At 34.6% G+C, this 12,680-nt stretch overlaps 2 protein-coding genes across 2 annotated transcripts; both read left to right on the forward strand.

Annotated features, from left to right (window-relative positions):
• Positions 1 to 5,406: 5,406 nt before the first annotated feature.
• On the forward strand, positions 5,407 to 6,125 carry LOC148585864 (protein CYSTEINE-RICH TRANSMEMBRANE MODULE 9-like). Its single transcript, XM_088516944.1, has 2 exons — positions 5,407 to 5,781; positions 5,915 to 6,125. Exons 1-2 carry the CDS (start codon positions 5,624 to 5,626, stop codon positions 5,958 to 5,960), a joined length of 204 nt encoding a protein of 67 aa, XP_088373070.1. The 5' UTR covers positions 5,407 to 5,623; the 3' UTR covers positions 5,961 to 6,125.
• Positions 6,126 to 8,927: 2,802 nt separating this feature from the next.
• On the forward strand, positions 8,928 to 10,203 carry LOC148585865 (protein CYSTEINE-RICH TRANSMEMBRANE MODULE 9-like). The gene is made up of 4 exons (XM_088516945.1): positions 8,928 to 8,993; positions 9,088 to 9,123; positions 9,660 to 9,810; positions 9,953 to 10,203. Exons 2-4 carry the CDS (start codon positions 9,102 to 9,104, stop codon positions 9,996 to 9,998), a joined length of 219 nt encoding a protein of 72 aa, XP_088373071.1. The 5' UTR covers positions 8,928 to 8,993; positions 9,088 to 9,101; the 3' UTR covers positions 9,999 to 10,203.
• Positions 10,204 to 12,680: the final 2,477 nt, after the last annotated feature.

Below are 12,680 nucleotides of genomic sequence, written 5' to 3' on the forward strand. Positions count from 1 at the left end.
AACGTGTCATTTTGGCACGTTACTAATTTGTAACGTGTCATTTTGGCACGTTACTAATTTGTAACGTGTCAAACTAACACGTTACAAATTTGTAACGTGTGGAATTTCACACGTTACTAAAATAATTAGTAACGTGTCACTCTTTGACACGTTACTAATTTGTAACGTGCCAAAAAGTAATGAATAGTTAACACGTTACTAATCAACATAATTTTTGTAGTGAGTAGTAGATGATTCACCTATATTACCATTCGGAAATCTACCCATACGGATATCATTTAACATTTCTTCAACATCATCGATATCCTCCGCACTTGCATTCTCATCATCATGATCGACATGCAAATTTGTACGAAATAGATCTTCTTCCCCATGAAATACCCACCGGGTGTAATTCATATCAATTCCGTTAATGAACAAATCATTCTCCATCTTGTCTATAGGATTATAATAACGATTCGCACACTTGCGACATGGACACCTGATCCTATTAAGCTCATCCACGTGACCACGTGCCATACGAACAAATTGTTCAACACCTTTTGAATACTTCTCACCAAATCTATGAGTTTCCTGCATCCAAGTCTTATCCATCTCGATGTTTGTTCAAATATAGTCTTCGTAGCAGTTTATAAAGCAAGCTACAACGGGATGGAGCGAATAAAGATCAAATTAGTATTAGTTTTTAATAAATCTATGTTTCAAATTCTACTGTAGCATTGAAAACCTAAGCCTTTACTAACATGAGTTATCCAATTGTTTTAACACATATCACTTAAAAACTAATAAATCATAGATAACATAAAAGTAGTGGGTCTCAAACACACGGTCTCAAACATAACTTAAAAGTATCACTACACAAATAGTTATGTTTTTAAATGGTAAATTACAAACAAAAATTTCAAATGTACTTACAAAATTGGAGAAAATTTCTTACAAAAAATATACAAGATTGGAGAAAATTTTAAATGTACTTACAAAAAATTTCTTAAAGAAAGGAGAAAAAAAAGTGATAGTGATGTAATGGAAAGCTGGGCGTAACACATGATTATGGGAATATAACATAAACCCTGAAATAGAAAAACAGCATAGACGAGGCAAAAAATAAAATAATGTGTTTAACCCTTCATGGAGTTGAACAACAAAGGGAGGACGGGGGACTCCATTGCAAAATAAAAGGCATCAATGCCACACTACAAATCTGGAGAAATTCAATTAATTGTCGGTCCAATGGCTCAATTTTATATACCACATTTCACTAGGAGGTAAACATGTACTAAACAATTGCCACAAGCCTAAACGTGGAGAAGTTCCTCATACATGAAAGAAACAATATATAATTTACAACTGGTAGGAGAACTCAAGGTCCATGGAGGATTTGAGCATCAAAAGGCACCATAGCGCACTAAATTTGTAATTAAATGCCCTAGATCTTTCAAGTAACATAACCTTGGAGTACCAGGCTTTTTTTTTTTTTTAATCTTTACACTATCTAACCTTCATTCCATCACCAGTCAACAAGGAACCCGGAACTTCATAAATATTCATTCTATGCATCAAACAATTTGAAGATACCAATATGTATCAAGGGGTAATCAACTACTTGATGTTAGAAATACTTTTGCTGCATTAAGGCAAGCATTGTTTTCAATGTACTGGAAACTTTTATGTGGTGAGCCACTTGCAAAGGTGGTTCACAAATTGCTTGAATCTGGCTATAGAGAAATATTGTCAACAAAATGGTCAAGGTTCCCATATGAAGCAACAACTTTTACTAGACTAACTAAAGCCAAGTGTGGAATTTATGTATTTCTTTTTCTTTTTCTGAGAATCTTTTACTCTAACATGCCTCTTCAATTCAATAAAATCATCCCACTTGTTTCTTCTAAAGCCATATTTTTAGCTTCTTGGCACTATGCTTGTGACAATGGAGCTGCTGTTGACAATAGCTTTCTTTTGTTTAAGCTTTTAATTTGCTCCTCAGTTGGGTGGTTTCACTAGATCTCTAGTCCACACACTTGGGTGGTTTCACTAGATTTCTAGTCCACACAGACACACACACACATATTATGGCACACAAATTTATTGTCCTTGGACAGGTATGGTGGCCCATGAATCAAATCTGAAGTGCCAAAATGGGTGGCTTAAATTGAACAATCTGGAAAAGCAAACAAAAAGTGGTGTTTTAAAAAATAGTATCAATCATTATCATACAAAAAGAGGGTTCCACAATTCCAACATATTATATTTCTCCTACACATTTTGTCTCATCTGCGATTCTGCAAAAGGCTTGATTAAAAATTCATTAAAGGTCAACAGTTTACCTTATTTAAGTGTATACCCAAAAAAGCACCGATTTTCATCATAAAAAAAGAGAAGAGCAACGATAATAGAACCAAAAATCATAAAAATCGTAAATATGAAATTACAAGGAAGGAGATTTCGGTGATAATACAAAAATCATAAGAATGGAGAAGTTTTATACCAGGAAGGCGAAAGCTGAAGAAACCGTCAGCAAAAATCCAGCGGGTATTCTGCCGTGGAGGGAGGAGGAAGCTGCTCTGTTTCTTTACAGAGGAGGAAGCTGCTGTGTCACAAAAGAGAATGCGAAAGGTGTTCTTTTAGGGCTTCTTTTCAAAATGGTATTATCATTATTCATTAACCGTCCAAAATGGTATCAAAGAAATTTTGGGTAAAAATGGCAGCCAAAGTCTCTCCCGCGCCCTTATGAAATTAATAATCGCGCCAGAAATTTCATTAAAATTAATTAGCGACGACATAGTCGTCGCTAATTAAGATTTCGATTTTTTCCTTCGTTATTTCACGACGACACTGTCGTTGCTAATTGAAATACTTATTAGCGACGACAGGGGTCGTCGCTAATGATCTGAACCCCCGTTACAATTTTTTTGGAGCGCCTTTTCACGCATGGGGAAAAATATTATTTCGCCATTAGCGACTATATATCAGCGACGACATCTAGTCGTCGCTGTTAACACATTTTTTTATGGAATTAGCGACGACAAGAAATTGCCGTCGCTGATATTGAGAAATAGCGACGACTTTTGAGTCGTCGCTAAAAATATGGTCGCTAAAGACCAATTTTCTTGTAGTCACTCTCTTTCTCTCTCTAAAATCTCTCTCTCAAAGTTCAGGGTCACTGGAATGCAAGAATAAGGGACATAAGCTAAAGGGGGTGGTGTATTATTTATAGCCGTGGGGAATGGATAAGGATTAGTAAGGTGGCTAAAAATTTAATACACTTCTCAGACAAAAATCGTATAGGTCAAACGTTGAACGTTCGCCTAGGATTAACCTTGAGGTACATAATTCATGTTAAGTTCGTTGTCTATCATCACATGGTTATTGCACTGTGGCCAGTAAAAGAGATTTACAGCACTTTCTTTATTAATTAAACTCTATATTAAAGAATCTAATCATATCCATACACCAATGAATTCAACTCCAACATCTGCCAAAAAAAAAAAAAATGTGCTTAGTTACGTTTAGGAATGCGCAAAAGAGTAAGGCCTCATTTGATTTGCGGAATATGTATTTCATTAGGAAAAGGAATAGGTATTGCTCGGAATAGAAGATGTTGGAATGAAATAATCATTCTAATTTTTTAGTTTGGTCACAACACATATTTCATAATTGGAATTGAACCAAAATTACTAAAAAAATCTATATGATTTTTAATTTTTTTAAAACTCAAATTAAAAAGAAAAAAGAAAAAATAGTTGAAGGTGTGGGTGGCCGACCACCCCCGGCCGGTGCCATCGGGGGGACCTCAACGGCACTTGTGGGTGGCCGTGACCACTCCCAAAGGGCTCCAAGGGTGGGCTTGGCCACCACTAGGGCCTATTGTGGGTGGCCAGCCACCCATAATATTTTTTCTTTTTTATTTTGTTTTTATTTTTTATTTTTTATTTTTAAGTTCGAGAGAAAATTTTTAAAAAGTTTTTTTTTTTTTTTTTTGGAAAACCTTGTCCATTCTCTTAATTAGGAATAACTATTCTTCTAATTTTTTTTAGAGAAATAGCTACTCTTGTATGTAAGGGATTAGTTATTCCCACGAGAAATTATTCCTAGGAATCGACCCTTACCAAATGAAATAATGATTATTTCATCAGAATAGACATTTAATTCTAGGGTCTATTATGCAAATCAAACGGGGCCTAATTATCTCTCAACCACTACCTGAATGTGGACAAACCATGATCTATCAGCCATCATATGAACGTGGAACGTGTAATGACTGAAAACAGTTACATAAAACCCTATATAAGGGACGCAGCACATTAGGTAAAGGGGTCGATCAAATCCTTTCTCAATAACCCTAAACTCATGCTATATTTTGATTACACATAAGAGTGTTAACTTAAGCACCGGAGTTTTACGGGCTTAATTGATCAAATTAACACCGTAACAGATAAATAAGGATAGTTCGAGGAACCCTAGGGGGTGTTTGGCAAATGGGATGGCCAAACACTGCAGTTGATGTAGATTGATGTGCAAAAAAGTAAGAATGTTTGGTATAAAAAAAATGAAAAAGTGGTATGGAAAAGTGAAAAAGTTTTGTTTTGTAGTGATTTTTTTATTTGAATAATAATAAAAAGTAAATGATTTGATATTAAAAGTGAAAAAAGTTAGAATGTTTTGATGTTGATTTTTTTGGAAAATGGTGATGAACCGTGTTTGGGCCAACCCCATCCCCATTACCAAACAAAGCCCTAATGCCTCCCATATCAACTCAAGAGCCGAATATTATTAATCTTTGCTTAATTTCATTAATAAATAAGGTCTCTTTAAATAGAGACTTACAAAACATAATAGATATAAAAGACTAATAGAAATAAACTACTTCTAATGATAATATATTATCTTTAATGATATTGTATAATCTCTAATATTCAAATTATAATAACTTATTATCTCTAATATTTTAATCCTAAAATAAGGTATTAAAATTAGACGCGTAACACAGAGTCTCTCTGCTCTTTGAACTGACGAATCGTTTGATATTCTCACTGTTTTGCAGTATTCCATCACCGGCGGTACCAAAAATTACTTCAACACTAAGAAACACCATCAACCGCCATCAACTTTTGATACATAATAGAAGGGACGTGACAAGGGACAAATGCCAAAAGGATTTCTTGAAAGTTCCGTCCTATCTAACACGTTGAAAAAGTTCACATGCAAACAAAAAACTTAACAATGTAGTCCAAGTGTTGGCCACCATGTATCAGCATGACGCGTAAGAAAGAACTAATATACATATATATATAGACGTGGGAACGTAAAGTAGTTAGCTCCACCACATTGGCCTGCTTTCCAATGGAACTTTCCTTCCTAGTCTTTGCTATATACCTCCAGCGCGCTTCCACATGGGCCACCGTGGCGCCAAGTCCTCTTTCTTATACGTGGCCACGCGCTACAGCCGCCCTTGCTCCAATGGATCTTCCAAGAAACAACAACCACTCTACCTAATCGGTTTTCTTTGTATATATATAAAACCTAATCTCTTATTGTTTTCATCATCTTCATCTTCTCTTTATCTTTCTGCTTGCATATACACATCTATATCTTTTGTTGGTTTTTGAAGAGCTACCTTTGAAACATGAGTTTAAGTGATCAGCTTCCTACATCTGCACAAGGCCCTTATGTAGTGGCTCCACCACCGGCTGGGTATCCTACCAAAGATGACTCCGCCTACTCTCAAAATCATCCTCCTCCGGTGGAAACCAAGTCTAGGGGCGATGGCTTCTGGAAAGGATGGTAAGCCATCTATCTATCTCCTGTTGTTTCTTTTCTTTTATTCATTCATTATTTGTTTTTCAGATAATTAAAGGAGTGGCATATATATATTGTGATTTATAATTAATTTGTGTCGTATTTGTTTACTGTGCAGTTGTGCTGCCTTGTGTTGCTGCTGTGTACTGGACGCATGCTTCTGATGATCAGGATCCATACAATTCCAGCGACCATTCTTATTGTTTTTCATACACAATTTAGAATCATTCTTTCTATGTGAAAGTCGACCATGTGATTGGCTTTACTTCATTTTCTTATTTTATTTTACTTTATTTATTTTTACACTGGTATTATCACCATTGTATTTCTTTTTCACGTGTTGTTGTTTATTATTATTATTATTATTATGTAGATAAATAATCAAATTGGTTTACTGCTTGGTTTAGATTGTATACAATGCCTCTCTTTCTCTCTCTCTCTCTCTATCTCAACTTGCCCGACCGGCCGACCTCAACCGGTTGATCCGCGCACTAGCTAGATAAATTTAGTGTAAAATTACAATGACACTTGAGATTTTGGTAAATCAGCCCAATTCAATCTTTGGGGTTTGGTTTCTATTTATAACTCTATTTACACTTGACACTTGAGACTAGTTCAACTCAGTTAGCTGCACTTTATCCATTGCATATGAATTAGCTAGGATCTTATTAATTTGAAGACTTGGAATTGGTGCTAATTATAAAAATAACAATTATTGTAGAAATTCTCAGCCACTTTTAGGAATTAAGTAATTACATGGAATAAAATGTACTCCACATTATATTTTTGAACATCCTTTTTATTTTATGAAAATGATCATCCATCTTGAGAGAAAACCAGATCACATAATAAATTATACTTTTAACATGATTTCCACAACCCAAAAAAAAAGGTATAGGGGTATACCCCAGTCCAGAAAAAAAAAGGAAGTAAAAAATTAACACCATGAAACAAGTAAAAGCAACCAGAGTAACAATGCTGAGAAGGGGCTCAAATACAGAGAATCACCTGCTCAACAGTACAGCAGAAGAAAATTTTTCTAACTCAAATACGTACAGTGCTATAGAAGCATCTTCTTTTTACAGAAGGCACGAAGCATAAATGAGAAATCCAGTCCATTTTTCATTTAGAATGAAACTTAAAATTTAACCCCTTCATGTTGTTCAGGGGAATATATATATATATATACATACTTCCATTCACTAGAGGAAATTCGATCATTGCATAATTCATTCCAACCAAATAGTATCATTGCGCGCATAGAATATTCACTATAAACACTCTGTTTCTAAACAAAACATTCGAACACCTTACAAAAACAGTACCCTCACTATCATTACATAATCATTCTGATCTCTAGAAAGATACACAAATTCTAACAGCTGCTCATTTTGCTCACCATCCACACTCTCATCTTTAACAACAATCCCAGGATCAACCATGTTGGTGCAGTTTTTGGTCCACAGTATTGCTAGGCTGCGATATTTCTTCCGATCAAGCTTTGAGTTAAATTCATGTACATCTATGGTGTTCCTACAAAATAAAATTACGGTCATAGGTCTCTGGTTGGGGCACCGAAGACCCTCCGACACTCAAGTCAACATCTCATATTTGGATAGAAATATATAGCTATGATATACCCCAAATACTCAATAATTTATGTGTGTAAAATGAGATATGTGAAAGGGAGAGAGGTAAAGGATATGGAGAAAACATGAGTCTCCTCAAGAGAGGGAGACGTGGGAGAGAGTTCAGAGTCTCCTGGAGAGGGAGATCAAGAGAGACAAAGTTAAGGAGAAAGGGGGAACCTTTCTCCTTTTATAAACCAAGGTGACACGTGTCACCGTATGAGTGGGCAATAGCAAAATGGTAAATAAGTATAAATAGGTGGGCATATTTTTTCCCTAACAAACCACAATAAATTGGTTTATCTTCAAAGTAAACACCCTACCAAAGAATGAAGTCTTAAATAATGAGGCAGTACTGAGATACAATAGATTTCATATGCCCAACTCGATCTTTAAAATCATATTTGCAGAAGATATAGCAGCAAGTTATAAAAATGGTCCAAAAGATAAAAATCTTATCAAACCATATGTTATAAAAATTAGAATTAATCAATTGAGGTTGTGAAAAATATGATTAATGACTGGATTGATGATGCCACTGTATGGGTATTGGAACAGAATTATCCCAAGATCTTAGAAGACATCTCTAAAGCCAACACCTGAGAAGGATGAACAAGATAGGAATGTTCGAAGGAACCACAATTCTACTGAATAACAATTACTTGTGTAGATAGAGTCGTTGTCTGTTGTAGATAAACGTTTTGATAACTTGTAAACTGTTATAATTAATGGAAATACGAAAGCTCTGAGTCAAACACCAACATCAGTTTTCTTAGAGTATATTTAGAATTGCGTTGTGAAATAAGGCTTTTAAAGTAAAAAAGTACCCTTTAAGGTACTAATGACCTCCGCTTCATTAGACGTGATCCACAGCCGATTAAGCTACCCTTTTGAGACCTTTATATGCATGATTTTTTCTTTCACGAAAGCCGGAATTAGAAGCAATGTGAATGGTTGCATTACTATCACACTAGCCTAAATGAGGGGCAGTCAAATGAAGAATTCTAATATTACTAAAATATTGATTTTTCGATGAATGATTTTTTTTTTGGATTAATATTGAGCCACTGCCACAAGGCATGGTAGGCATGTTAATTAAGTTAGTTGGTGAGGTGGATAGTGTGGCGGCCATTAAAATAAATGTGCATCACATGCCAATGAATTCAACAGATTAAACTCTATATTAAATAATCTAATCATACACATTCCATACACCAATTAATTCAACTCCAACATCTCTAGCCAATGTATTGCCAACATCTGTAACAAAACTATTGTTGCATAATTCAGACACACGCTTACCTCAAGAGTATGGAAGAGATGGAGGGGCAAATACAAAAAAGGGTTTTCTCGTAAGTTCCGTGTGAAATAGAAAAAGTTGAAAAAGATGACAATGTATGCCACGTGTCGGTATGAGTCAGCTTTGCTGACGCGTAAGAAAGCGATATATGCATTAATAAATGGAGCAAAGTCCGGCCACCGGCCAGTCGTCTCAGTTAAACCCCGCAAACGCGGTAAAGCCGCCCTCCTAGTCTTCCAAGAAGCAGCAACCAATCCGCCGTTTGCTTTGTATATATATAAAACCTAATCTCTCAATTGTTTTCTTCATCTTCATCTTCATCAATTTCTTACATATATATTTTTTGTTGGTTTTTTGATCAAGAGCTTTCAAACATCATGAGTTCAGCTCAGCCTGCAGGTATATATTTAATTAGTTAATACCGTTTTCTAGCCTGTTTTTCGTTTAATCTATGGGAGAGATGAGCTTTTTTTCCTTTTTTTGGGGTGTTATTTTTTTAGGATTTTCTTGCACGTTGTGATAGGAGATAAGATAAATATAGTTATATTTGAGTTGAAATTTTAAATAAAATAATTAATCTTAATGAGTTGTGCTAAACCTGTCTCACCCTTATATTATCTCTGTCATGTTGATATATATAGCTCTACATCTCTAAATACATGTAGAATTTGATTTGATTTCCTTCATATATATTCACGGGAAAAAAAGGGAAAAAAGGAAAGTAGTTTGATCTTCAAAAGCTTGTTATGGGTCCGGGTGGTAAGTTTGGGCACGATAATAGAGATTACTGTAATGTTAGTTTCAAAATTTTTAATTAATTATTTCAAAACATTGATCAGAAGAAACAAAAGACACATATTTTGTTCCATTGATTGTATTATTTTTGTTTTCTATGATCGAGTTTATTATTGAATTCTGTATTTGATCATTTTCAGCGGCATATCCTCCTACTTCTGCACAAGGTCCTTATTATGTGGTGGCTCCACCGCCGGCAGGGTATCCCACAAAAGATGGCTCCGCTTACTCTCAGAATCCTCCTCCTCCGGTGGAAACCAAGTCTAGGGGCGATGGCTTCTGGAAGGGATGGTAAGCTCTCTATTTCCTCATATTTATTTTTCTTTTATTCATTCATTATTTGTTGGATATTATTGATTTATTTTTCAGATAATTAGAGTGGTATATATATATATTGTGATTTAATTAATTAGTGTATTTGTTTGATGTGCAGTTGTGCTGCCTTGTGTTGTTGCTGTGTACTGGACGCATGCTTCTGAGAATCGATAGAATTCCAGAGAGTTTTTCATTCAGAATTTGGATTGATTCTATCTGATTGGCTTCACCTCATTTTCTTATTGTTGTGTAACTTTTACTCTGTTATTTTTCACCATAGTATTTCTTTTTCAGTGGTTGATTTCTTCCTCTTCTTCTTCTGTTGTTGTTTTATTATTATTATCATAATAATGCAGATAATCAAATTGGTTTAGATTATATACAATGCCTCTCTCTCTCTCTCTCTCTCTCTCTCTCTCTCTCTCATATTTTGATTATGTACAGATAATTAAAGCATTCTTGACTGATCAAAATGATCATCCTATCTAAGAGTTATCTTTAGAGAAACCTGCAGATCATATGAGTGGTACTTTTAACATGATTTCCACAACCAACAAAATCAAATCTTTTGGAACTTTGGATTTAACTTATCTCTTTGCAACTATAAATAAAAGCATTTCTATCAGATTTTTTTTTTTTTTTTTGGATGAATAAGCAACTTTTATAGACAACCAAATTCATTAAAATCTAGATTAAAAAAAAAAAAAAAATCATTACAATCTACAAACCAAATCAAAGCCAAACACCAACCCCACCTACTACATACACAAGCGTTCATTCAAAACCTGCTCCCAAACCAAGTCTAAATAAATTTGCTCTCAATTTCTTGTCTTCAATCCCTCAATAACAACCTCATCCCATAGAATAGGAGGATTAGCAATATATACCACACCCCATTACTGCAGGAAAATAGGAGATAATCACCATATTCCACCCCAAATCTGCAAAACCAATAGTAAACCATCTCCTTAATATTAAATGATTAAATTTACTCCTTCATACTTGAGTTTTTGGGATTAATAATAATTTAGTATAGTATCTAAGTAAAGGTTTTGAGTTCGAACCTTGTATCTGTCCATTCATCTCATTTCAATTAAATATTATATGTATTGGGCCTCACCCATTAAAATTTAGGAGAAACTTCACTTTAACCCCCTGAACTTCCACTCGATTTTACAAATCCTATGAACTTTTAAATCTTTCATTTTAGATCCCTAAACTTTTAATTACTCTCAATATGGACCACTCCGTCAAATTTTAAACGTTACATGACGTTTATACCCTTGACTTTCGTATAAAATTCTAATTTTCAAAAAGTTTTTTTTATTTAAAAATAAATAAAAATCAAGGACATTTTGGTTTTTTTTTTTTTTTTTTTTTGTATTTTTAACAGAAGGGTTCTAATTGAGAGGAATTGAAAGTTTAGAGGTCCAAAATGAGAGATTTAGAAGTTTATGAGGATTTGTAAAATCGGATGAAAGTTCAGGAGGTTAAAATGAAGTTTTCCCTAAAATTTAGAAATCTTGAGTTTGAATATCAATGTCACAACACGTTACTAATACACAATTACTATCCCAAAATAGATCGACGCTCAAAGCTTGGTCGTCCATTTTCACATTTGTGGATACAAATAAATGAAAAAAAAAAAAAAAAAAAAAAAGAAAAGAAAAAAAGAAGAAGCAATATTGTTTATATTCTTTAGCTCTGCTGTTGTGATAGTAGTGTTCATCATCTCTTGAATCTACCTTTATAAACTCTACCAATAACCCACCCCCACCCCTCCCCACTCCACAATTTTTTTTTTTCTTTTTTTTTTCTTTTTTTGCGTTGGACGCTCTACTTTGTTGAGGTGTCCGAACAATAGTGTTATATGTGTCTTTTTCTAATGATAAAGTATTATATCGGCACCAAAAAAAAAAAAAAAAAAAGAATAATACCAAAAAAGGAAATAAACAAGAAAAAGAAAAAGTAAAAGAAAATATACTTTAGCCCCCTCGAACTAAAAGGTGATATCCGGGCCCATGTTAAATCAGACACTTTTACATTTTTCTCTCCAAAATACCCTTAAAGTTATTAAAAATTAGTGATTTGAAAAAATTAAAGCTATTTAATAATAATAATAATAATACTAATAAAATAAAATAAAACACCAAGAAACAAGTAAAAGTAACAATAGTATCAATGCCGAGAAGGGACTAAAATACAGAGAATCACTTGCTCAACACAATAAAACAAAAGAAGTATAAAGCAAAAGAGATTTTTCTCCTCAGAGAATCCACATCCCCTTTGAAACCACCTATTAATTCTAGGTAAGGGTGGGCACGGGTCGGATCGGGACGAATTTCGACCGTTTCTGCTACCCGACCTGCACTCCTGCGGGTTTGAAAAATCCTACCCGCAACCCGGATACAATGAACCCTATCCGCCGGGTTTCGGGTTTTGCGGGGCGGGGCAGGTGTTTTGGTTTAACCTAGAGAAAACATCAACCAAATGGCTTCAACTATCCGATTATCTTCATCTTCTTGTTCTAAGCAAATCAATGCTGTTATTATGTCCCTAAACTTCCTAAAGTCATACCTTGTTTCTCAATTTCAAAAATGCCAACGAGAAAGCCGGTTGAGGAATTGAATCTAAGAGATGGGTTCAAGAGCATAGTCCCGGTAGAAAAGATCGCCCAACTGCAACGCCAAATCCAGACCCAAATCCAAACTTGCAGAGGAGCAACGTAATGCTATGAGATTGTTCAAGCAAATCCAAATCCAAATCCAAACTATGATGGCTTTCGGGACTCCATCTAATTAAAGAAGATGTGAAGGGCGTGATGGAAAAGGTTTTGGCCGTCAACA

The sequence above is a fragment of the Corylus avellana genome, chromosome 5 (genome assembly GCF_965113065.1).
Source record: "Corylus avellana chromosome 5, dhCorAvel1.hap1.2, whole genome shotgun sequence".
NCBI classification, from domain to species: Eukaryota; Viridiplantae; Streptophyta; class Magnoliopsida; order Fagales; family Betulaceae; genus Corylus; species Corylus avellana.